Source organism: Leuciscus leuciscus (genome assembly GCF_965113295.1).
Source record: "Leuciscus leuciscus genome assembly, chromosome: 2".
NCBI lineage: Eukaryota > Metazoa > Chordata > Actinopteri > Cypriniformes > Leuciscidae > Leuciscus > Leuciscus leuciscus.
Window position 1 is genome coordinate 34407881 of NC_138726.1, and position 27399 is coordinate 34435279.

At 39.0% G+C, this 27399-nt stretch overlaps 1 protein-coding gene across 3 annotated transcripts in view; it reads left to right on the forward strand.

Moving 5' to 3' along the window:
• otog (otogelin) overlaps nt 1-27399 on the forward strand; it is a 44757-nt gene that overhangs the window by 11657 nt on the left and 5701 nt on the right. For all 3 annotated transcript variants that reach the window (XM_082162099.1, XM_082162101.1, XM_082162100.1), the window contains 39 exons: nt 297-442; nt 1413-1545; nt 2293-2470; nt 2591-2715; nt 2795-3007; nt 3534-3699; nt 4916-4990; nt 5193-5236; nt 6169-6334; nt 14430-14537; nt 14818-14956; nt 15077-15211; nt 15578-15721; nt 15896-16015; nt 16835-16951; nt 17058-17214; nt 17658-17684; nt 17817-17984; nt 18604-18882; nt 18989-19106; nt 19227-19306; nt 19682-22089; nt 22205-22382; nt 22478-22626; nt 22764-22853; nt 23011-23197; nt 23287-23507; nt 23599-23737; nt 23876-24064; nt 24149-24358; nt 24725-24829; nt 24916-25020; nt 25227-25328; nt 25947-26045; nt 26227-26267; nt 26404-26479; nt 26575-26753; nt 26832-26936; nt 27228-27347. In XM_082162099.1, the coding sequence (XP_082018225.1) occupies nt 297-442; nt 1413-1545; nt 2293-2470; nt 2591-2715; nt 2795-3007; nt 3534-3699; nt 4916-4990; nt 5193-5236; nt 6169-6334; nt 14430-14537; nt 14818-14956; nt 15077-15211; nt 15578-15721; nt 15896-16015; nt 16835-16951; nt 17058-17214; nt 17658-17684; nt 17817-17984; nt 18604-18882; nt 18989-19106; nt 19227-19306; nt 19682-22089; nt 22205-22382; nt 22478-22626; nt 22764-22853; nt 23011-23197; nt 23287-23507; nt 23599-23737; nt 23876-24064; nt 24149-24358; nt 24725-24829; nt 24916-25020; nt 25227-25328; nt 25947-26045; nt 26227-26267; nt 26404-26479; nt 26575-26753; nt 26832-26936; nt 27228-27347 (7541 nt within the window). The remainder of the gene's footprint in view (nt 1-296; nt 443-1412; nt 1546-2292; nt 2471-2590; nt 2716-2794; nt 3008-3533; nt 3700-4915; nt 4991-5192; nt 5237-6168; nt 6335-14429; nt 14538-14817; nt 14957-15076; nt 15212-15577; nt 15722-15895; nt 16016-16834; nt 16952-17057; nt 17215-17657; nt 17685-17816; nt 17985-18603; nt 18883-18988; nt 19107-19226; nt 19307-19681; nt 22090-22204; nt 22383-22477; nt 22627-22763; nt 22854-23010; nt 23198-23286; nt 23508-23598; nt 23738-23875; nt 24065-24148; nt 24359-24724; nt 24830-24915; nt 25021-25226; nt 25329-25946; nt 26046-26226; nt 26268-26403; nt 26480-26574; nt 26754-26831; nt 26937-27227; nt 27348-27399) is intronic.

Here is a 27399-nt window from a genome sequence, read left to right on the forward strand (position 1 = left end):
GTGTGTTACGAAGGATTTTTATTTCAAATAAATGCTGTTCTTTTGAACTGTCTATTCATTCATTAATCCTGAAAAATATATAATGGTTTCCACAAAAATATTAAACAGCACAACTGTTTTATTATGATAATATATTATATTATTACAGTTTCTTACTGTATTTGTGACCAAGTAAATGCAGCCTTGGTGATCATAAGAGACTTCTTTCAAAAACATAAAAAAATCATATCCAACCCCAAACTTTTAAACGGTGGTGTACCCTATTTTTTATTTTTTACTTATTTTATGTTTAACAGGGGAGTGCTCTGTGACAGGAGATATGTTCTTCCAGACATTTGATGACCGTGTGTACACATTTCCTGCAACATGCCAGTACGTTTTAGCCAAGAGCAGAAACTCGGGCAGGTTCACTGTGACCATTCAGAATGCACCCTGTGGAGCCGTAAGTCCCTCTGCACTTTCATGCTATCCGCAGCAACACAAACCTCAAGTAATAGCACACAAAGGAGAAAAGACTTAAGGCATGCCAGATGTAGCATGCCAAACCTTTATTCACCACGTTCCAGAATTGGTCTAGTGTTGTGATCTAAAGAGTAATCTGGTGGCTGGAACACAGCTTCAGTAGACAGACTTAAGATTACAGCTTCTAGATTTGTGTGATTAGTCAAGCTATTGGCATATCAGCAGTTAGAGTAGCTGTACTTGTTAGTCTGTAAGTTAAATTAGTCGCTAGATTAGGCACAAATAATTGCACAGCCTTTCTCTCGGCTAAAGTTTCATTTTTGGGGTTGAGATGAAACAAAGTCTTAGATGAGCTTGTACCGAGATTAGACCCTGTTTAACTCTGACAGATAAAACATGAAACGACACAAAACATGAAGAGTTTCTTCCCCTCAAAGCCTTCCTTTCCTGAAGCCCAGACCTGCTGATGCTAAAACTCAACACACAGAGAGCAGTCTGGTGTATGGTGTCACTGTCTGGACTCTGAACAAGCTATTCTGCTTATCTGAGCCTCTGAATGACAGAGCCAGAGACTTTGTAGTTGCTGATAGAGAGAGCGAGAGAAGAGAGAGCGAGAGATGTATTTCAGTAAAGCGACTGCTGAAAGATCCCCACATAGGCACCTGTTGGTAGCATCCATCATTTCCTTGAATGGAGCGATTCAGAGTCCGAGTGGTTTATCTCCTGTGAACAGCTCTCAGTAACTCATTCACGAGCATAAATGCTTAATTCCTAAACAACATGATTACTGAATTAGTCAAAATTGTAAGCGATGATCCGATAGGTTTGTTTCCCTGTGCAGACATTACTCCATTGTGTTTGATGCAGTAGTTATATAGCTGATGATAATATGTGTGCTTGTATGGGACGTTCTGACTCCCTGATTTAATTTTCCTTTGTTATGTCTGCAGAATCTGGATGGTGCTTGTATTCAGTCAGTCAACCTGGTGTTGGATGAGGATCCACGTACTGAGATCACAGTGAGCCACAGTGGAGAGGTTTTTCTGGCCAGCCAGTTCAGGATCTCACTGCCGTATTCAGATGGTAATGTACTACAGCTGCACTGGAATGAGATGGACATGCGTTGGCATGGAAATGTGCTGTAACACTTCCAAAAATTTAAGGACAAAAGTACTTTTGCCAACCATGTAAATACCAACTTCATGAAATTCATGAAGTACATGTATTTGTCTTAATATTACCATGTGATACCATGACTGTACCATGGTACTGCCTCATACCTTTATGTATGGGAATTATTATATTAGTAGGTAAATCTATATCTGAGTTTTAATCTATTACCTTAAATGTGTTCCTCAACTGAATCTGGGTACATTACAGATTACATACAGACACATATCCATCACACTGATGTCTAACCGTAATGTTTGGTTTTGTGTTTTACTTTTTTAAAGTAATTCTTCAAAGGAATAATTTACCCAAAAATGAAAGTTCTGTCATTATTTACTCTGTTCACCCTCATGTCGTCCCAAGCCTGTATGACTTTCTTACATCTGTGGAACACAATAGAATATATATTTGAGACATGTCTCAAACGTGTTTTTTTGTCCATACAATAGAAGTCAATGGTAACCAAAACTGTTTGGTTGCCAACATTCTTCAAAATATCTTCATTTATGTTCTGCAGAAGAAAGAAAGTAAGAAAGAAAGAGTAAATAATGACATAATTTTCATCTCTGGGTGAACTATACACAATATAAAAATAATAATAAAAATGTCTGTCTGTTATTCATTGTTCTTCATGTGTTTAATATACTGATGTCTTTTCAGATGTCTTTCAGATCCAGGAGCTGTCGTCTATGTTTGTTCAGGTGAAGTCATCGCAGGGTCTGCGGCTGCAGTATAACTGGAGGGAGTTCAGGCTGTACCTGCAGTTGGGAGAGCAGTGGAGAGATGATACTGTGGGGCTCTGCGGAACCTTTAACGGCAACATTCAGGATGACTTCCTGTGGGTTTCACTCTACTTCCTGCTTTATTTCCCCATTTGCTGTCTGTTTTTGCTCATATTTAACTTATTCTCCAACTCTTCTTCAATTTGTGAGTGAATTTTGTTTATGCGTTACTCTAGTGCACCCTCTGGCATGATTGAAAGCACGCCATACTTGTTTGGAAATGCATGGCGTGTGTCTTCAGCGTGTGTGCCACGGCCCAGCTTACCCCAACTTGATCCTTGTGACACACACCAACAAGCAGGTGACACATTCATCTTGTTTTGCATAACCTAGCGCCTGTTTAGGCTGCTTGGCTTAAATGTCTTTCTGTGCGATTTCAGCCTCTTATGCAGTTGAGAAGTGTGACGTGCTGACGCAAGAGGTGTTTTCTGCCTGTCATGAGTATGTGAGTCCAGTGGCTTTTCAGCTACAGTGTCGTGCAGACGTCTGCAAATGTGGAGCACCGTGCCTGTGCTCCATCCTCGCTCACTACGCTCGCACCTGCAGGAGACACGGTGTCATTATTGAGTTCCGCTCACACCTGCCGGAGTGTGGTGAGTCTAACACAAACTTTTTTAAAATTTTGTATCTCTTATGCTGACAAAGGCTGCATTTATTTGATAAAAACACTAATGCTATGAAATAATATTACAATTTAAAATATCTGTTTTCTGTTTGAATATATTAATATTCAGTATTAATATAAAATATTAATAATTTGTTCCTGTGATGGCAAAGCTGATTTTTTCAGCAGTCATTACTCATTACTAATAATTATTATTATTATTATCAATGTTATCATTTTTATTATCTTATTGATATATTTGTTTTAATCTTATTATTTTCAACACTTGTGTTCTGCATTCAAGTTTCAAAATTCATTTATTTGTGCAACAATGTAACATTTTGATCAATCAATCTGTCACTTTTGATCAATTTTATGCATCCTTGCTGAATTGTTTTTTTAATGGTAGTGTACATGAGCCTCAGAACCTAGCTAATCACTAGAGCATTCACATTTCCATTATGCATGAGAATAAAATGTGTATGTGTCTGGCCTGTGTGTAACTGTTTTTGCAGTCGTCTCGTGTCCATCTACTATGGAGTATGGAGTCTGCGTGTCTTCATGTCAACACCGCTGCCTGTTTCTGTCCCTTCCACAGCCGTGTGGAGATGAGTGTGAGGAGGGTTGTGTGTGCCCGGAAGGAACATACTTCAACATGCATACACACACCTGTGTGCCACGGTAAAAGTTCAAATATATGAACTACTTTATTGTACTTTACAGTGCTTTTTTTTGGTGCTTGGCTATGAACTGCTTCAAAAAGATTTTTACATTTGGAACAACATGAGTAATAATGACAGAAGTTAGATTTTTAATGAACTATCTCTTTACAACTTTGAAAACAGTGTTGTTCCATTACATTTGAGATTTAAATGGAGTTCCAAATGAAACTTCATGAGAACCATGATCATCTAATTCTGTCAATCTCAACACAAAAACTGCTCTCTCCCCACTACCACCACCTCAACTCTGCCTTTTCTTATTCACTTCTGTTATGTAAAGAATATTATTTTTTTATTTTTTTATTAATGTAGTAGAGCTAATGTCGAGGCTTGTTTACCTTTTTTTTTTAAGTTATTGTTTTGGTCTTTTTTGGATTGAACAATGTAAAGGAGACAGGAAGCAATGGCATCGGGAAAGGACTCGGGTCGCCCAAAGCGCTACTGCGATATGATCACAAATCTATGGCTCCGACAAGCTTGTTTACCTGTAACTTACTCAAGTTAAAGGCATTATATGACCTCATGAAATGAATAAATATGCAAAATTTCCTAACTCAGCTTTGTGACTGTGACCTAGATTGAGTTATTTAGTGTGTGTGAGAGTGAAGTTATTTGCAGTCCTCTTTTAAGCAGGCTGTAAAATGTTATGGGCCCAACAACCTCGGGTGTTGTATAACGCTTTTAGCCTCATCACCCTCACAAGGGTTCACTTCCCTTAAATGTCCCGTGTCCCACTGCCACATACTCAGCGCGTACTAGAGTTACAGCACTCACGCTGGCAGAGGCTGAGAGAAAATCAGGGGTGTGATAGAGGGTGACTTTGGCCTCTTTCTCTACTATAGACTCAGCCGCTGTACTGTGGCCTGTAGTCTCTCACCTCTAACCCAGCTAATATTAGTTCAACTCTTTTAAACAGCTCTGAGATAATTATTTTTTTTATATTTTTTTTTTGACTTAAATCCCACAGGGTGAATCCACTATGTTCATCCTCACTTATTAAGCATCCAATGTCTTGTGATTGCCTGTGCTGTCATGTCATGTGTCATGTGTCACTTTTGACATTGTTAGGTTAGGACACTGTGTTATAGTTAACTAAATTGTCTAGAAGTTTCTTGCATATGATATTACATAAATTGGTTCTGAGTCGAATACCTTTTATATATATTGGGGTACAGGAGTGAGTGTCCATGCAGTTTTCTCGGTGCTGACTACTCTCCTGGAGATGTGATCATGACATCATCAGGTGTACAGTAAGAGTGCCTTATTCACTCATATTAAACATCACCACACTGTTCATTATATCACTTTCCATTATTTCTCCATTATATTAGATTCCTAATAAAAAGTATATTTTTTTGTCAGGGCATAATGTTTTATCTCTGTATATCACAGCAGCCCAGTAGAAAACACTCACTGCCTCACATCAGTTAAAATCTTTTTTAACATCAACAGAATTTGCCAAGGTGGAAAACTCGTTTCCCAGAGCTCAATTATTGGTGAGTGTTGTATTTCAGCATCCTGATGTCGTTTACAAGTGTTAAACTCTTTGAATGTCTGCAGTGTTTGCAGTTTTTTTTAAATTTGCATATCTACAGTTCTGGGGCCGGTTGCTCTACCTGGACGTAAAAAAGTTGAGTGTAAGCTCTACACTGGGCTTAGCTATGTCCAGCCTTCCGATAAATATTTACACCAACTAAAACTATGACCAAGCGCAATTATGCCCAGCGTAGATGATGCGCATCCATGCTGACACATTCTACTGCAGTTATATTAAGATGCCATTCAAACTTTGCTTTTAATAAAGAACTGACGTGCTCATGACATCATAACAAGTGCACCATCTGATTTCAATGTGTATACATTGCCTAACAAACAAGTCAGCGTTTTTATATCTGAACTCCCTGTAAAACGCAAACGTCCTAAGCATGTAAATAGTTATTTATTTAAAGTCAGGAATCGTCCCTGCTTATTAAAAGTGTGAGCGAGTGTACAGGCCTAAGCTTTCTACAAATGTCATAGCACTCATTCTGAAATCTCAATAGAGTTTCTACCAATAACTTTTTCCATTGTTTTTTTCCATTGTGTTTGGGGGGGTTCCCTGAATAGATATACGTTGTTGTTATTGTTGAAAACAAAAGTAAAAGAATGAGGCAGGTTCGTTGCGTTTTACTGTTAAATTGGAGTTCCGTGTCTTTATTAAAATCAATAGTCCGAAAAAGTCAAGACTTTTCAATTTACACCTACCTTTGACTAGGCGTAAGATTTAGTCTCAGACGTGTGCTATGCTTAGATGGTGCAACAGGTATTAATTTTACGTAGGACTTAAAATGCGTTTTACATCCAGCCTAGTCTTACAACCAGGTGTACGTCCAGCTGGTGCAACTGGCCCCTTGATTTCAGTGTGCGTTGTCTTTCTCTCCTCTCTCAGATACCCTGTGCCCACCAGGCCAATTTTATGAGGACTGCGGGAACCGAGTAGACGGCGCTTTGGCCAGTAAAGGTTTAGCCTGTGAACAGACCTGTGAGTCGTATTTGCTGAACCTCACCTGCTCCACTCATGAGCCGTGCGTTCCTGGCTGTGTTTGTCCCGCAGGGTGAGTGGAGTCTTTAATGTTTGCGTTCTTGGTATCTGTTATCACTTACAAAACCAGTGGCAACTGGAGCTTATCAATATTTACAAATGGCAGTAGGCAAGATACAAGAATCAACACAAAACTTCTGGAAATTAAATTTCAAACACTGTCAGTCACATACACTACCATTTAAAAGTTTGGGATCAGTTTATATACATCAAAGAATCCTGATTTTTTTTTTTTATCACAGTTTCCACAAAAATTGTTAAGAAGCATGACTGTTTTCAGTAATAAGAAATGCATAATTTTTCTTCTACTACTAAACTACTTCTTCTACTGCATCAAATCAGCATATTAGAATGATTTCTGAAAAATGGTCCCATTTGTTGTCCATTTCGGAGCTCACCCAGTCATCACAGAGAAAACAAAAATACATAGATTAAAAGCCTAATGTCCAATAAACAGTCAAAAGGGACCCACAATTACACGTTTAGAGCCTCTTTTCAAAAGAACATTGAGTTTTGCTTCATTAAGATGAAAGATACAAGTACTGTATCTTCAATGGACTCTCGCTTCAGTGTCCATTGAATCCTATGCACATATTGATAAATGTATCATGTTGTACAAATTTGATACGTTACATATACTTTTGATTGAATTTTATTTGAAGGCACACCAGTTTAAAAAAAAAAACACACAGGACTATCATGGTACTTTATTGTAAGTGATGATGCTATTGTGCCATTCACTACTCAGCTGTTTTAGGGCGTGTTTACAACTAGTCACTTCATGCATTTTCTCTGAACGGATAGCTATCAGATCATTAGAAGATGGTTTTAAATCCGCCAGCTCAAACCACTTCAGCAGGTGGGCTGAGACGCATTCCAACCAAAACTGGACAAGTGTAAATGCATCGCTCTCTCTCCTATTGCGGTCTTTGATCTTGAAATTAGCTGATGTTAAATAAAATGCAGTGCCTATCTGTTACTTTTATTGACGTGAACACCATTGAATATGCATATGGATTGAAGGATATGATGCATATGGATGGATTTTGCGGAGACACCTTTATGTGGTAAAGTGTAAATGTAACCGTTTTAACAAATCAAATAGCTATCCCTTTACTGAGTTCTAATGTGATTGCTTTTGGTGTCATCTATTCAATGACTCCCAGTTGCATTTTATCCAATTTAAACACTTTTACAGACACTGAGGACTCTTTAAAAGTACCAGAGTATGTTCATTCCTCTGTTTTGGTAGTATATTTTTTATATTTTTTAAGGTTAGATGTTTCCGTGGTTGTGTGTGATGTGGAGGATTTAATTGGTGAATGGCTGTGTATTTACGTGTGTGATGAGGCAGTGATCCATGGCTAAGCTTAGTGGGTGGAATCGCTTGAGTAGCGTCAGGAACTACTCATTTCCATTACACATGCATACATTGGGATTTTTAGCAAATCTGGCTCAAATATTGTTCTCAATTAAATTCCATTCACATATTGAATCAAACCTCCTTTAACTGGCAGATGCAGACCGTTGACATACCAAGCAATGTAATGTAGATTTTCAGAAGTACACAAGCCCCCTAGGCGCACTTTCACGGACTGATGACATTTTGCTCTACATGCTGAGGTCTCACTCGGATGGTGTCTGCCGGAGCAGGTGATGATGTCGATACAGATCAGTTAAAGGGTCTCCACTGACTCAGTGGGAACCTTTGCTGCTGTCTACGGCAGGTGAAAAGAGTTCTTTGTAGCTCAACTTCACTTCCCCTTCTTTTTTTCCCTTTCACGTCACGTTCCCACTAAAGGGGCCTCAGAGAGCACGACTCTTGCTCTATAGATGGATTTTTGTCATCTGATATATTTAATGCCAGTGTCTACACAAGCAAACTGAGGTTAAGTGCCATATCACAAGCTTAACTTCCTAAAGCCATCCTCAGCCATAACAGCATGATAAGACCTCGTCTCAGTTATCCTCTTACCAACACCACAACCAGCAACAGAGAGTCTGGGAATATGCCATGTTCTGTTTTTTTTTTAAGTTTATTTGTGAAAGATTTTTGATCTGTGAGATTGTAAAGGGATAGTTCACCCAAAACTGAAAATTCTGTCATCTTTGACTCACCCTCAAGTTGATGGGCCCGATTGACTTCCATAGTATGAAAAAAAAAATCTTCTTTTGTGTTCAGCATAAGAAAGAAATTCATACAGGTTTGGAGGGTGAGTAATTGATCACAGAATTTTCATTTTTGGGCGAACTATCCCTTTAAGCAGCTCATATTGTGTTCACAACACCATTTGATTTGGTTTTTGCAGAAAGGGGTGTCTGCTAAACACTTTCTTCTTAATATTTGTGTTAAATGGATTCAGCTATTAAGGTTTGAGATTCATTTAATCTCAAAATATATAACAGTTCTCAAATTATATTATGGCAGTTGTTTTTACTGTTACAATTTTGATTAAGATAATATATTGTTTTAAGTTTATTGTTATAGATTTTTATTTAGATGTTTAGTTGAAATGAGTATAACACTTTGTTTGTTAATGCTCAGATCTCACTAATTCTGAATTACAAAGGCAATCTAATACTCTCAATACAAAGGGAAACATTCTCATGAACATTCATCAGTCACGTAGTGAAAGGGCTGTGAGGTCACGGATGTATCTGGAGAGCAACTAGAGTCTCCACTGCACACAGAGGGGATGTGATATTTTAGATGGCTGAGTGTGTGTGTGTGCGTGTGATTCACATTCTTCTGACTTATTGACCTTTTAAACAGAAAACAGTTACACAAGAGCATCATGGGAAAGAAATATCATGGCTGAGATTCTGTCATGAGTGTTTAATAAATTCCTGCAACTCGATAGTTTGGCATCTGGGCTGGTGTAAATATGGCACAAAGGCCCCTTATGCCACAATGAGAAGTAGTGATGATATTATTGATAAGTCTGGAAATGACGGAAATGCATCATGCAGTACGTGTGGTCTAACATCATTATTGTGGAGCAGTGCAGTAGCAGCAGGATGTTATATACAGGATGTAAAGTAGCAAAGGAATGTCCACAACAGGTGTGTCGAAATCATATTACATCCTGTTAATGAAGTCATTTATCATGTATCTTGATCTATAAATGTTTAGATTTTTGTACTGGAAAACAATGCAAATATACTGTGGCCGAATTTTTTTTTTTTGCAGTGCAGACGGAGGGCTGTATTGAACTGAACATAACCTACACATGTTTGTTCTGAACTTATTGTTCTGTGTCTCAAGTAGGCTAACTGTGAATCATTGAATATTTGAACATATTTAGCAAAGATAAGCTTAAAAGCTTTTTTTTGATACTGTTAATCACAATCTTTTACTCAACCGTCTGGAAACTGTCTTTGGTGTTTCTGAGATTGTTTTAACCTGGTTTAGATCTTACCTCTCTGATCGTAAGCAGTTTGTCTGTATGAGTGGCTTTCGGTCTGAGCTCGGCTCTGTCCGTACGGGTGTTCCTCAAGGTTCAATCCTAGGCCCGTTACTTTTTAGCATTTACATATTTCCACTTGGACTGCTACTAAGATCACTTGGGCTTAATTATCACTTTTATGCAGATGACACTCAGATTTATATTCACTCTAAACCTGGTCAAAATCTGGATGTTCCTTTTTTAACACATTATATTTCTGAGATAAAAACATGGATGTCCCAAAATTTCTTGTGTCTCAATAGTGATAAGACTGAAGTCTTGCTTATTGGCACCCCTCATCAGCTTCGTAAGGCTGGTTCACTAATTTTAAACATAGATGGCTCTGATTTGGAGGCACAGACTAAATTAAAAAACTTGGGAGTTATATTTGATTCTAGTCTGTCCTTTGACTCTCATGTGCGGTACATTGTTAAGAACTCTTTTTTTCATCTCAGAAACATTGCTAGACTCCGCTCTATGTTATCCCTCTCGGTGACTGAAAGGCTTATTAATACCTTTGTTTTTTCTCGCATTGACTATTGCAATGCACTTCTTGCTGGGGTTCCTAAAACCACACTTAACAAATTACAATGTGTACAAAATTCTGCTGCTAGGATTTTGACTGGAATCAGGAGAAATGAGCATATTACCCCGATTTTAAAGTCTTTGCACTGGCTCCCGGTCAGGCTCCGAGTTGATTTTAAAATCCTTATGCTCACATATAAGGCACTGCATGGTTTGGCACCTCAGTATCTGTCTGCGCTTTTAACTTTATACACACCTAAGCGTCATTTACGCTCTTCACAAGCTGGTCTATTGGCAGTCCCACAGACTCGATTGCGTACTGTGGGGGACAGGGCTTTCTCATCCTATGCTCCTAGGCTTTGGAATGCTCTACCTCCAAATATCAGAGATGCACAGTGTCTGAGTAATTTCAAATCTCTTTTAAAAACGCATTTTTTTAGGTTAGCTTTTACTTGATTTTTTTTTTTTTTTTTTTTTTTTTTTTTTTTTTTTTTTTTTTTTTTTTTTTTTTTTGCATCTTGTTGTATTGTTGTATTGTATTTTATTGTAGTGCTGTATTGTATTTTATTGTAGTGCTGTATTTTAATTTTGCTTGTTCTAGTATGTAAAGCGCCTTGAGAAGCTGCTTTAAAGGCGCTATATAAGAATAAAGTTATTATTATTATTATTATTAAAAAGAGATGTAGAATACATTACTGATTATCAATCTGCTCTTTTATGCATTTGAAAGCACCTTAAGTGACTGTAAAAGGCAGAATGTAAAGTATTTGATTGTTTGCCATGTGGAACACTGTCATGAGCCTCTTGACACTCTAGACCTTTTCCAGGGAATTTCCAGCAGCCATACTCTTCCACACACAGTCACAGTCACAACCTGTCTTATTCAAAGAGCAATGTCTCACTACCAACAATATAAATTGTGTGTGTGTGTGTGTGTGTGTGTGTGTGTGTGTGTGTGTGTGTGTGTGTGTGTGTGTGTGTGTGTGTGTGTGTGTGTGTGTGTGTGTGTGTGTGTGTGTGTGTGTGTGGTATGAGTGTGTGTAAGCTGTGTTTGATATGTGAGCTAGACCAGCCCGATCTCACGGGAAAACGTACAAATTCTACAAAGTGGCTTATTCGTACGAATTAATACGACCTGACTCGTACGAATTAGTACGATTTTTGCAAAATCGTACATATTTGACGAATTGGCCAATTCGTATGAATTCATACGAATGACCTACCCCTGACCCCGCCCCTAAACCTACCCATCACGTGGGTTTAGACAAATCGTACAAATTCGTACGAGTGAGGTCGTACGAATTAGTACGAATTAGCCAACTTTTTATCATTCGTACGAATTCGTACGAATTGGTCGTGAGATAGCGTTGGCTAGACCTTACATGCAGGATGAATTCCTCAGTGCACCTGTTCATGCCCAGAAAATGAGTTTGCTAATTACCTTCAGACAGGGTTTTCGTCTTTCTGTCTATTATACATGGTCACCTCTGTAAGGTCTGCTTCTACTTTGTAGTCTTGTACTAAAGTTTTCACTTTAGTTATGTCTTTAGTTACGTTAATGACGTCAACTGCTGTATAACAAACATGGCATCTAAAGACTATACTATTGTTATTCCCTGGAGTTCGAGGCTTCCCTCTTACATCATGCTCTAGGGTTCCCTTATACATTTATACACATGCGCATACATGTGCTAAAATATATAGACTGAAATGTATATATATTTTAATGGAATGAAAGATATAGAATGTAATGGATGTCAGCTTGCTAATTATGCTTAATAGCATGATCTATTTATGTCATTCTAACAAGAAACTTTGCTTCTAACTCAAGAGCTCTAGTTCAACCACATAAGTTTGAGATGTTGTTTGCCAACTGGAACTATGATTTCAGGAAACAACAAATCATTGAACTATGTTGATAACGACAGAAGTTGGCTGATGATGCTTTGGGGAAACACCCCAGATTGGTTACTGGCCAGTGGAACATTTTCTCTAACTTTAAAGTTTGTTGAAGATGTTTCAGCATAGTCTGACTTTCACTCTGTTTCTCTCTGTCCATTAAGCTAAGGGTGATGCTGATACCCCTGTCTCTCATGGGAGCAGCAGGTATAGGAGTGTTTTTGTGAGCAGGGGAATTCCTGCACTAATGAGAGGGAATAATTACCCCCTCCTCCACCCCTCAAGCAAAGTGATTAATGGCTGCAATGCTTATTTACACAGTAAACAGGTGCACAGCCAGATCAAATTACTGATAAGCTGCTTAAAGACATTCCTGTAGTCCATACTTCAAAATCAGCACTTTTTCATTTGTCAAGATGAAAAGAAAGAAAGGAAACTATAAGAAAAGAAAGCCATATTTATGTGTCTGTGCTTTTGCTGTGCTCTGCTGCAAACCTTCAGCTTGTGTGAATACAGATGTTTTCTGAACAATTGTTTTCTCTCTTAGGGTTAGGGTCAGGTTTAGGGTTAAGGGTTAAGGTCAGGGATCAATGCAGATGACCTCTACGTCTTCTTTAGTGTAATGCATCTCACTGGGTCTGAGGTTAGAGCTCTCACAGTGAAAATGATGCCACAGTTGAGTCTCTAAAGTGTGTTTAACTCCCTGAAGCCTTTTGATGGTCATAGTACTCATTGTATGTTCACCCAGAGATTTAGCTTTAATTTCTGTTCACTTTTATTTGCATGCTCTTCAAAATTTACCAAAAACTTTGACCTTGTTTGAACTGAATTATCTGCTTCAATATTGTGAGTTTTTGTTTTCATTTCATAGACAGATTTTGTGATCTGTGTTTAACTGATTAATGTAGTTGTTGTCAATGAGTTGATATCAATTACAGGAGTGAACATTTCTGATATACTTAGCCAAAACATAATAGTTGAACGTATTACTCAAGATATCAGAGTGTGATAAGCCTTCAGTCAGTGGTTTTTCAGTGATATTCTCTCTGTTGAATTTTTGTGAGATTTGCTTGGAGGAATTCTGTGACGTTTGTGTTAATGAGTGTCAGCATGCAGTAGTTTATGTGTTGCATGAAAGGTCTGGGTTTATGTAAATATGTACGTACTGCGGGTATTTGTGAAACCATGCTCATACACTATAGACCAGGGTTCCTCAGATCCGGTCCTGGAGGGCCACTGCTCTACAGAGATTAGTTCTAACCCTAATCAAACACACCTGAACAGGCTAATCAAGGGAAACTGGGAATATCGTCTGAGAATATCATCTTGCCTGAAATCCTTGATCCACAATATGATAGACTGATTCTAAATGTGGCAAAATGTCTGTTTGTGTTCATAATACTCCATGTTTTAAGAATTGAATCAGCTTTGAATCCAATTTTTATATAAGATTTGACAATCAGTGTGTTTTAATGACAGCCACCCGTATGAATGAAATATGAAATTATATCCCATCACTTGTGCTCAATCCAACGTAAGGCATTTCAGTTTACTCATCCCGCAATTCATTTGAAAACAATTATTATAATTTTGCACACAAAACCTTTTTTGGGGGTTTTTCTGTAATTTCAGCCCTCAGAGTTTTTGTTTGAGCCATGGTTTTATTTTCTCAAGTCTGCTTTGTACAGAGAGAGAACAGCATCACTGGTGCATGAAGATAATTGGTGAGCAATGGAGTGTGTGATTGTTTAGTTATGGATCCATCTCTCTGTCTCTCAATTAATGCATGCAGAACAGGAGCAGGTGATCACTCATTCTTTGATGGCAGTAAGTGATCCAGCGTGCTGGCTGTGGGATAAAGAGAGCTGTTAACGCCTGTCTATCTGGGGTGTAAGTTTACTCAGTTCTAACAGACAGTGTGCTGGGAACTCTCAGAGACCCTCGGGCCAATGGAAATGATTCACTGCAATATTACAAGATCTTTATCAGAGACAGAGTGAGAGAGAGAAGCTCTTTGGATCTGTGAGAATGAGAATCGGCTGTTTTTCTCATGTGACCAGTGAGATTTTTCTTTCATCCCTCCACCCATCCAAATATTCTTGTCTCAGACAGAATCTTCAGAGTTCCTGCATCATATACTTGCATGTGGCTTCTGGACTCACACACAGTACATGTACTCAGATGCATTTACACATGCATTCTGTGCGCTGTTTCAGTATATGCATCTGTGTATTTCAGACTCCTCAAACATGGTGATGAGTGTTTTGAGCCACGTGCATGTCCGTGTTTGTGGAAAGGGAAAGAATATTATCCAGGAGACAGAGTATCGTCCCCATGCCATCAGTGGTGAGATTACATTAAGTCACATTCTGTGCATTTCATTCATGTCTTTACACCAGTCAGCTGCTATACTACATTTTCAACTATTATATAAAAAATCATGTGGTCACTTGAATTTTGTTAAATTCATTGATTTAGTTTAAGAATGCTAGGAAAACAATTATACGTAACACAGTGACATTTTCCAAATTTGTTACAGACATAAAATGTCGTAGAAACTTTAAAAGTTAAGAGAGGAAATGTGTAGTGAAACTGTTTCTAGGATCTGAATGTGAATGTTTTGCAGTGTGTGTCAGCATGGCACGTTCCAGTGTGAGTTTCGCCCATGTCCGTCAATGTGCACTACTTATGGAGATCGACACTACCGAACGTTTGATGGGTTCCTGTTTGATTATATTGGTGCATGCAAGGTGTACTTAGTCAAGGTGAGCTTTGAGCAACAGATCCAGATATCCCATAACTCACTCTTATCAAAAGACAAAATGACTGCATGTGTTTGCATACGTATTGTTGAATACTAATGTGTGCTCCTGTGTGTGCGTTAGAGCTCAATAGATGCAATGATGACCGTCACAGCAGAAAATGTTGACTGCTTTGAGAGTGGCGTGATCTGCAGGAAATCTCTCCTCATCTCTGTGGGTCGTTCCTTCATTGTGTTTGATGATGACACCGGCAAACCTGTAAGTGAACTTTTCTGTCTCATTCACTCTCTCCATAACTTGTCATAAAACCTTACTATTGTTACACATTATTGTTATGCTAGAATTAAAAAGCAATGCCTACAGTTGATGCCCTAATAATTATTCAGGAGGTTTATAATATGCCCCACTTTCAGGTCGTTCCTACGCCCCTGGGTATTGGTGAATATACTTCGGAGAAATATATTTTTAATACAAGGAAGGAATGATAGTGCAATTGCATCATAGTGGTGATATAGTTTTGCTTGTGCTGCATCTGTAACTTATGTTTCCTGAAACATTGGTTTGGTGTGAAATGACAATGATAATCTGGTTGATAATAATCTGCGGATTATGGTTCATGTGCAGAATCCATCCAGTGTGATTGACAGGCAGAGAGTGTATATCTGGCAAGCAGGATACTACACCATTGTGCATCTGCTTGGGGAAGACCTCACAGTGCTGTGGGACAGAAAAACCACCGTACATATACAAGCTGGACCACGCTGGCAGGTAAAAACACACACAAAGAGGTGAATGTGTTGCTTTTGAGTAGCAAATCATTAATTTGCAGAATTTTGATTACCTTGCAAGTTGCTAAGCATGTAAAGCGCTTTGAGTACCTATAGCGCTATATAAAATGTAACGAATTATACGTTTGTATTTGTGTGTTCATGATATTTTTAGGGCAAGCTTACTGGTCTTTGTGGAAACTTTGATCAGAAGACAGCGAATGAAATGAGAACACCAGAGAACATTGACTCATCAACACCACAGGAGTTTGGCAACAGCTGGACAGCAGCAGAGGCATGGCAAACAGACAAACACACATACAACATCAGTCAAATGTTTGGAATAATTACGATTGTTTTGTGTGTTTTTGAAAGATGTCTCTCATGCTTTCCAAGGCTGCATTTATTGGATCAAAAAGTACAGCAAAAATAGGAATATTGTGAAATATTATTACAATTTAAAATAAGTGTTTTCTAATGGAATATTAAAATGTAGTTTATCCCTATAGGCCAAGCTGATTTTTCAGCAGTCATTACTTCAGATCCTTCAGAAATCATTCTAATATACATCCTTGCTGAATTAAAAAGTATTCATTTCATTTAAAAAAAACTTACTTACCCAAAATCTTTCAATTATAGTGTATAACTGTTTTCACAAAAATATTAAGCAGCACAATTGTTTTTAATATTGATAAGAAATGTAAGTGCAAATGTAACAAATTAACATTTTAGAAAGGTTTCTGAAGAACCAAGACTGGATTAATGGTTGCTGAAAGTTCAGCTTTGTCAACACAGGAATAAATTACATTTTAAAATATATTCAAATAGAAAACATTTATTTTAAATTGTAATACTATTTCAAGATATTATTGTTTTTGATCAAATACATGAATGCACCTTAGTGAGCATAAGAGAAGTCTTTGAAAAACATAAAAAAAATCTTAAGTATTCCAAACTTTTAACTTGTAGTGTATGCAAAACATGAATACTCATTCAAATTGTTTGTAGATTACTAAACATTTGATTTTGCCCTTCTGAATGTCTCAAATCTGGCGGTAGCTACAAATCAAACACTGTAGTATGACTGTCTGTTTGTGTGTGCATGTCCCATCAGTGTGTGAACAGTCCTGATATAAGGCACCCCTGCAATCTGAATCCTCTTCGAGAGCCCTTTGCAAAAAGACAGTGTGGGATTTTGCTCAGTGAAGTGTTCCAAGTCTGCCACCCTGTGGTAAGTTGATCACCTCTGAACATTAATGCTCAAATTCACATCAAGTCGAAATGTACATGTGAGTGAGAGAGGGTCTCTGTGTTTAAAGGTTTTTCATGCTCTATAGGTAGATGTCACATGGTTCTATATGAACTGCCTGGTGGACACCTGTGGGTGCAACCGTGGAGGAGACTGTGAGTGTTTCTGCACAAGTGTTGCAGCATATTCTCACCGCTGCTGCCAAAAGGGAGTCACCATTGATTGGCGCTCCCCTTCTGTTTGCCGTAAGTGATATTACTAACATCAGTCATTGTAATAATAATGGTAACACTTTAGTTTAGGGTCTGATTCTCACTATTAACTAGTTACTTATTTGCATGTATATTACTAGGATATTGGCTGTTTATTAGTACTTATAAAGGACATATTAATGTCTTATTCTGCATTACCATATTCTACATCCGTTTATCCTACCCAATACCTAAACTTAACAACTACCTTACTAACTATTAATAAGCAGTAATTCGTAGTTTATTAAGGCAAAAGTCGTAGTTTAGTGAGAATTGGACCCTAATAGCTAACTGATTAAACTACGGTGAACACACATTCTTCTAAAAGACAATGATGGTCAGAAGGAAGAAGGAACTGAGCGATATATACTACAGTTTTTCATCATATGCTTTATTTTTATGCTATAATGAGTAATACTATCTTCTTCCTCTTACAGCTTATGACTGTGAATACTACAACAAAGGTACATCTGTAATATTGTGATGATTATAACATTCGTTCATGTCTGATACATATTATATGTTATATTATATAAATTATATATTGTTATAATTTTTGCAATTGTGCATGTGTGTGGGAATGCACATGTTCATAGCTTTAGGGAAAGGGCCACTGAAGCTTTTGACCTACAGAGAGAGAGGAACAATGTTGGCAGCCAATAAGACAACTGGACTGGTGTTCCCAAAAAGAGAAATGACCAGTACTGATGAGATCCTGACGCTGTTCATGATGACGCCAGGCATCAGCAAAGCCAGAACACATGGTTAGTCAGTCAGTCAAAAGCATACAATCAACATTTAAAAATGCTTTTTATAAAAAAAAAAGTCCCCCTGTAGTCACTAATTGTACCCCTTAAAACTCATCTTTGATCACCAAAATTACATATTTAAACGTTTTTTTTCCTTAAAACCGCTTGAATGTATACACCCTTGCCTCATTTAGTATGTGATTCTATGATTATGCAAATTAGCCCCGCCCTCACTCACTCACACCAGCTCAGAGATCCACTCGTTGACAATCACAAGTTGCATGATTGGTTACAAGGTAGTTTGTGACGTAAGAAACACCAGCGATTTCAAACCGTGTTTTTGAGACTGGTGGTTCACTGCACTGGTGGTTTGAGACTCTTTGGTTCACTGCAGTTTTAAGGGGAAAATACTTAGCAATGGTGGTGACTTATGAATTTGCACATGGTTTGTCTTAAAGCATATTAAAAACACCACATAGACATTTAAACAACATTAAGAGCTTGATTTTCACCACAGGTGGGATTCATACTGTATACACAGTAAAACATGCACAATTTTACACAAATTCAAATAAAAAAATTTTTTTATACATCGTGTATGTATATACAGTTGATAATGTTGTTAATGCTGCAGACTCATCCCTGGTGTCATTTGAGGCGGCAGACAGACCCAACTACTTCTTAAAAGCAGAGCGCAGTGGGCAGCTGAGACTGCAGAAATGGGAAGAAACTGAGGCATTCTGGGATGCAGCTACATTTGTTCTTCATAGAGACACCTGGATCTCCGGCTTTGATTCGCTGGAGTCCCTGGCAAAGCCAGGATTTTTTCTGCATTTCATGCCGTCCAGACTCCAGCTCATGAAATACAGTCACTCAGATCGATACCGCCGAGCTACTCTTTTCAAACTGACAGGTCAGCATGTGGCAACATATCTGCAAACTTGCTCAAAACCACAAAGAAACATTAGGCCTATCACTTGCTTACCCCATTTTTTCCCAAATCATTATTTTTACTACAGGTGGCATACCATACTATCCAGTGGGTCCTCGATGTCAGTGGAGGTATGAATCATGTGTGAGTCCGTGCTTCAGGACATGCAGTGACCCGTCAGGTCTGAGCTGTGCCAGCATCCTGAAGTAAGAGCACACACATTCATGCATGCAAACACACACATTTGATTTATGCAAATATATACAAGTATCTAAATTGTTTAAGTGTATGGTTAAGTGATATGGCTGTCATGCACCTTTCTATAGGGTTGAGGGATGCCTGCCTCAGTGTCCAAGTCACATGGTTTTAGATGAGGTCACTCACAGATGTGTCTATATGGAGGACTGTAAGCTACTATTTGTGCTTCTTCTATTGCTAAATCTGGTGTAAAACAAAAACACTCTCAATACAATTTTTATTGTAATGAGATTGATGCTATAGCTAAGTTCAGGATTTACTTCTATAATCATTGTCAAATGAGGTAGTGACAGGTTTGGAAATTCTATTTCAACTAGCTCTAATGCTAACAATCTTTGAGTAAAACAGACCACTAGTCAGACCACTAACAATGGAGCAATGTAAAAATAATATTTAATTTGTATTTTTATTGCCATAGTAAATTCAAGCTCCAGTTTAGCTACCTTAACATAAAACAATTAGCTATATCAGTTTAAATTAGCTATTTTGTCCAGTGTCTAATAAATATTGCATTTGTGTTTAGGCATTAAGCCTGCTGTTGCTCCTCCATTCACGCCACCCAGCACAGCCATATCATCAACATCCTCAGAACATTACACCTTGAGTGGCCCAGCGGTGTCTATGTCACTCACATCTACAACAGTGCCAGAGAGTAGCGCCACTGCTACTATACCTACAGCACACAAGCCAAGCACTGCAATGCTTACATCTTCCCCTTTCAGACCTGAGGTGGTGGAAACCATTACCACATTAACAACATCCTCTTCCTCCCCAAGCCCACTGGCTTCCAGTGAGAGAACCACTAAAGCAACAAGCATCACTCACACTTCCTCGACCACATTGCACACTAGCCCAACGTTTATCTCAGCATCTCTCTCTGGCACCTCCACAACAAGCAGGCCAACAGAGTCTTCAACACTACTGACGCGTACGACAACTATCTCCTTACCGCCTACTTCTAGTCCTGTTCTGTCGTCTACCTCAGCTGAAGAACAGACCAGAGTAAGCACTCTACCTGTGCTTCCAGTCTCGACCAGCATGAGCTCCACAGAAGCCACTTCCCCAACTGTAAAAATGTCAACTCCCCTGACCTCTAGTATTGAGACTCCTAGAGTCTCAGAGATCCTCACACCTACTGAAAAGACCACTACTCCCACTGTGACTTCTAGTGGCGGCACACAGTTTCCTTCTGAAACCATCAGCACGACAAAGTTCACATCACCATCGACCACGACGCCTATATTAGGATCGAGTACCTCTGTCATAACAGAAAAAATTTCCTTTCCAACGACTTTACACACTCTGAAGACCCCTGAGAGTCCTTCTGAAATCCAGAAGCCTTTGGACATCACTACCATTTCCACTTCCCTTACAGATATTAAAGCGTCAACAACTCAAATTTCAGTGAAATCCACAGTTTCCGCTTTTCAAACACCAACTTCACCAACTCAAACAACACCTTTTATTTCTTCAACATCAACTTCAGAGCAACCCGAAACTTCAAAAACAACACTGTCTTTCTCCACAGCTGCTCCAGCAACCCTCATCACCACAGTGTCCTCTCAAGCTCCTACATTTATGCCAACAGAAACCACAGCAAAAACAACCTATCAGTCAACATCTGTTATGTATACTTATCCTGATGTTCTAACAACTGATAGGACATTACAAACAGATTGGAGAATGATCCAAACCACGTCAACTCCATCAGTATTTCCAGAGACATCCCAAACCAGTGTCAGGACGACAGAGACCCCACTTACCACCTACACCACCATGCCATTCACCTCAGCGCCTACAGAGGAAACATCAACACTGCTCACATCACATGTGTCACCTACTGACAAGACAACTTCTAGAGTTGTCTCTGCTTCTACTACATTGGGCCCTACAGTGTCTCACTGGAGTTTAGTATCCACCACTGCTCTCCTTACAGAGAAAGTCAGCACCTCGCCAATTCATCCTCCTTATTCTAGGACAACTATGACCACCACACCTGCACTGCCTGCGATTTCTCCAGCTTCGCCATCTAAACTTACGATGGCAATATCAGTATCTCAAGGCCCAACAAAAACCACAGAAACAACTGTCACTTCTGAGATACCTCTGCTTACATCTACTGCAGCTGAGAAGGAGATTGTTTCCACCACTCAGACATCTACAACTAGTCCTTTTAGTATACATTATGTCACAGAGACAACTAGGGTTTCACCTGACACAGATAGAGCTGTGCTGTCAACTACTGCGACAACCCAGACGTCAACACTGGTGCATGAGACCTCCAGCACCCTTCCTTCTATAATGACACCAACATTCACAACCCTTGTCACACCAGCCCTGACTACACGGGTGGCTGTGGCTACCACGCAACGAGAAACACCACGAGTTGTGGCCACAACCAGCATTTCACCTCCCACGAGGAATGAGACGACATTGACAACACTGTCTTCTATTTCTACAGATAAAGTGACTACTGTTTCCACATATACATCTTCCTCTAGTATCCCTGTTGCTTCTTCTAGCACGCTTACAACACACAGTCCTGACATCTCTGGATTTACAGAATACACAACTGAATCTGGTCTGACCACAGCACTGACATCATCAACTGGAACAACTACAACTCTAATGCCAAGTGTGGCATCAGTTGTTACTCAGACTACCATTTCAAAACAGCCTCCTACTTCCTCTTCTGTTACTGAGAGTAGTTCCGTAACCAGTGGTATTCCCTCTACTGAGCGCCCTCTGGTGGATGAATTTACCACAGTCACAGCCATGCCACCTGCCTCAGACACTGCCCGTGCCCGAGCAACACTGAGTTCATCTGTAGTGACCAGTCTTCCCTACACCATAGAAACAGAGCACTCGATGACAAGCCAGACACATGTAGACCCAAAAACTACTGCTGTCGAGCCAAGCAGAGTATGCACTGTGAGTCAATTATAAAATACTTTTATATTTATATATATTTTAATTATTATTGTAAATTTTGATAACAAAAGTCTGCATTTATGTGTTAAACTAAATTATGTGTGTGTGTCTGTAGTCTCCATATTCAGAGGTAGTGGATGAATGTACAAAGCTTATTTGTGTCAGTGGCCAGTTGCTCCTCTTCAATAAGTCTCAGAGCTGCCCTTATGATCCTACACCCCCAAACTGTGGTCTGCTTGGCTTTGCTGTACTGGTCAATGGTGATAAGTGTTGTCCACGATGGGACTGCCCATGTGAGGAACACACATATTAAACTCATTGCTATAATCATTTTCATTCTGCCATTTGTTGATGTTTTATCAAAATATATTTTAATTTTGGCATGTAGGTCGTTGTTCAGTGTTCCCCGATCTTAATCTGATCACATTCGATGGGAAAAGCGTTGCGATTTATAAAGCTGCTTTATATGTGGTGACTCAACTTCCCAATGAGACCATCAGCATCCTGGTACAAGAATGTTCTGGACCAGATTACACCGTAAGATATGCACAACCTCACTTTAGCACCTCACAACTAAAGTGATATAAAAACTTTTAGGTTTACTCTTTATGTGTCTTTTTTGTATTTATTAATTTTTTATATCAAAGTCTTGATATTATTCTGTTTGTTTCCAGCTTGTGTGGAACTTTACCAATTTGTGTCTGGCAGCTTTAAACATCACTCACAAATCCAACGAAGTACTCATCAATCGTCTCCAGAGACGTGTGAGTATTCATCTGCTCGCAATTTTTGGAAAACTAGCCACCTTTTTTTAGTGATGACGAATTATATAAAAAAAATAATTGTGATAAAATTGTGCCCGAGAAAATGATTATCGTGCCAGTCTGGCATATTTACATAAACAATGGGTTGTTTTTACAGCTGTATGTGAACTCCAGGTATGCAAAGCCACGTTTTAAGAAGTTTGGTTTTGAGATTCTGGACACAGGAAACATGTATCTAATCCGAAGTCCAGCTGGTCTGAAGATCCAGTGGTTTCACACTACAGGCATGATGGTGATTGAAATGGACAGCTATAACAACAGACTCTCCACAATGGGCTTGTGTGGTAAGAATCCATTAACAACAGATTATATGGACTGTAAAAATGATCATGTCATATTTTAATGACATGTTTCTCTTTGTCACCCTGTCCAGGTAGTTGTGATGGTAATCCTCTGAATGATCTGACTCTGTCTAACGGTACAGTTGTGCCTGAGCAAGAGGATCCGGCTGTGTTCATCGATAGCTGGCAGATTCCCAACACCACCAGCTATGTCAGCCACAGCAGACGGAGGGAGGTCAACTGCACCACGAGCGACTGCTCTCAGTGCATGAGCATGCTGAGCAACCGTACCTTCACCATCTGCCATCCTTACGTACGGCACACAACATGAACATCCCACCAATTCCAAACCTGCACCTACATGTGATTGCACACTACATTTCTTAACTGGTCTTTGTGCTCAGGTGCCTCCAGCAGTGTTCTGTGAGATTTGGGTGAGAGATGTGGAGTATGTGAATAATCCATGTGTTGCTTTGGCCGCTTATGCTGCTTCCTGCCACAAATTCAACATCTGCATGGAATGGAGGAGCTCTGATTTCTGCCGTAAGTAGTTACCAAGGCATATCAACGTAGCTTTAAGTAGAAATGGTTTCCACAGCTGTATAGGGTGTTAAAATGCTATTTATTGGTGTTATGTGTGGTGTGTATTTTACGGTAATGCTAGCATGTTTTTCTGTGTAGCATTCATGTGTCCAGAAAATCTACGGTACCAAGCATGTCTGCCCTCCTGCACTGCCCCATCCTGCCCAAACCAAGAGTTTGAGTTTGTCCCAGAGCAATGCACGGGCCTTTCAGAGGGCTGTGTATGTCCACAGGGAACTCTATTGCATCGGCCCTATTCTGCCCTATGCATTCCACCCAGCAAGTGTGGTATGCTCCTTGTCTTTCTCTTCTACTGTATCTGTTTAAGGGCATTTAGTTGTTAATAATTTGTGTTATGATATTTGTTTGCAGCATGTACTGATAGTTTTGGAACCCCACGTGCACTTGGGGAGGTGTGGAAAGCTTCCCTTGATGGCTGCTGCATGTATAAGTGCGAGAACGACAGCATAGTGCCGGTGGAGTATAACTGCAGTAACATCCCTCAGCCAATATGTACGCGTACAGGAGAGATTACCATCAACCTTGCAGATGAGAACAGCTGCTGCCCTCACAAAGCCTGTGGTCTGTTATTCAATTATTTCACACATTCATTATTTCACTATAAAAGGGCTGGGCAGAATTATGGTATATTCTACATACCTTGTACATCCATCACATTCAAATAAGACAACGCCTCTTTCATTTGTATGATTTAAGTCACTAGATTTTCCACAACAAAAAGAACATCGTAATGGAATTTCTAAAACTTTCTGAAGTTGAATTTCCAGCCAAATGACTCTATCATAACACACAATTTTCAAACTGCCCAACACAATTTGGCATTGTACATGTAAATGTATATAATGTATTTGTATTCTTTTACTATTACTTAATATGTTCAGATGCTTTATGAGGTTGTTTAATTCGTGCTTAATTGTTTTGTGACAGTTTGTAATCAGAGTATGTGTGAAGCAGCTCCTACGGACTGTAAATATGGGGAGAAGCTGGTGTCATATCATAGGCAGGACTCCTGCTGTCCAGAATACTTGTGTGGTGAGTTTGGACATATTTTGTTGTGTATTTGAGTCTGTGTACTTGTGCATGCGAATGAGTGCTGTTTTTTTATTGTCTTTTTTCAGAGTGCGATCCAGATCAGTGTGTCTTGGACATTCCTGTTTGTCGTGAGGATCAGACATTGATCGCCACTCGCGCAGAAGGCAGCTGCTGTTTGGCACACATCTGCAGTAAGTCATTACCATTAATGTTAAAATCATGTCTTTCCAATTCCATTTGACTTTCTTTCCTCTATGGAACAAAAAGTGATAAATTGTACAATATATATTTACATTCCACTCCTTTAGAAGTCTTCCAGCCTAACATCTGACAGGCATGTAATGTGTTCAAATTTAAAGTGATTTTTTTTGTTTTATTGTGTCTATTATTGTGTTAGTGTGTGACAAATGTTCTGAGGCAGCTCCAGTGTGTAAAGATGGAGAACTGCTGATTGTGGACACAAACAGCACAGAGCACTGCTGTCCAGTTTATCACTGCTGTGAGTACAAATACATGATTAAACATACAGACATTTACATTTTTCTTTCTCTGTGGTAAATTCAGCCAACAAAAGCAGTTAAAGTGATAGTTCACCCAAAAAGGAAAATTTACTCACCCTCAAGTTTTTACAAACCTGTATAAATGTATTTCTTCTTCTTAAAACAAAAGAAGATATTTTGAAGAATATGGGTTACCAAACATTGACTCCCATAGGACGAAAAAAAAATATATATTATGGAAGTCAGCTATTTGGTTACCGACATTAATCAAAGTATCTTCTTTTGTGTTCAGCAGAATAGTGTAATTCATACAGGTTTGGAATAACTTGAGGGTGATTAAATGATGAAAGAATTGTACTTTTTGGGTAAACTATCCCTTTAAGAATGTTGTGGAGCTTATAGTAAGCCAGTACCAGTAGGACAATAAGCTTATAGTAAGCCAGTACCAGTAGGACAATACCAATACCAACAACAACCATTATATATCCGCAGTAGAACAAGTAGCCTAAACAGCCCTCAAGCGCCACTAAACAAAATAACTAAGGATTGCCTTCAAAACACCACATTAACTGAAACGGTGAAGTGTTATTGTAACTATGCTGTGTTTATGCATCCAGTGTGTGAGACCTCTCAATGCTTAGACGTCACATGTCCAATTGGCATGGCAGTAGTTTCCACAAGGATTCAAGAACAGTGTTGCCCATCGCAGACATGTGGTAAGTCCACCAACTCAATAACAATGTGGTTGAGTAGTATTTGCATTAGTATCTTTGTTCATGTATATCAGCGTGAGAGTGCATCAGTACGTGTGTTGCTTGTCTGTGTCTGTTAAACTCTGCTAAAGAAACAAATGTGTGTGTGTTTCTGAAAAGACTAAAGCTCCTCTCTCTCTCTTAGAATGTGCATGTGAGAAAATCCTTCGTCCTAAATGTTCTCTGGTGAGTCTCCAGAAATGAATATATTCAAATTACCATGTATATTTTGCTTACGTTTTATTATTCCATTATTTGTTTGTGATCAGGCTGTTGTTTGACTGGTTGGTTCATATCTGATATCAGGTGTATTGTGTTGTAGGGGGAAAGTATGCAGTTAGACAGAACGTTTCTGTCTGATCCTGAAAACCGATGTGCCTGCAAAAGATTTGTGTGTGGTGAGAACACACCTCTGTCTAAAATGCTCTGAAAATAAAATATAAATAAATAATAAAATATTTTTGTATGTGTGCTTTTCTCTGTGTATCTATAGTGAGAGAGGCAGTGTGTGTGGATGGGGAACGGGGAGTGATGCGGCCGGGGCAGATACTGGTAGAGCATCGTGATCAGGGTGTGTGTTACACCACACAGTGCACACACACACTGGACTCTGCCACAGGTTTCTATGTCCTCAAAGCCACTGGCACTAACTGCACTGCACGCTGCCAGCCTGTGAGTATTTTAAATGCACAAAGACACGCACACTAGCCAAACTCAAAATACCTCCTAACTGTGTTATGTGTTCAACAGTACCAGCTATACATCCCTCCTAAAGACCCCAGCAGCTGCTGTGGTGTGTGTAAGAACATTTCTTGCCTGGTCCGGAGTGAAAATGGATCTGTAACTATGTACAAGGTGATGTTGACCTTGAGGGTTTATTTTATTTTATTTTTTATGTTTTTGAAAGGGGTCTCTTATGCTCACTAATGCTGCATTTATTTGATCAAAAATACATAAAGACAGTAATATTACAATTGAAAAGAACTTATTTAAAAAATATATTTTAACATAATTGAACATCAATAATAATTGATAATAATGGAGCACCAAATCAGCATATGATAAGGATTTCTAAATGATCATGTGACACTGAAGACTGGAGTAATGGCTGTGATTTGAACGTATTCTCTGTGTTCTCCTCTCCAGCCAGGGCGCAGTTGGGTATCTGACTGTATGCGCTATGACTGTTCAGACACTCTGTCAGGACCTGTGCTCATCTCCCACCCCTACAGCTGCCCCCCCTTCAACGAAACAGAGTGCATGAAGGTGATTTCGCTCTCCTTATTAAACATGAACCCAACTAATACATCAAGTACAG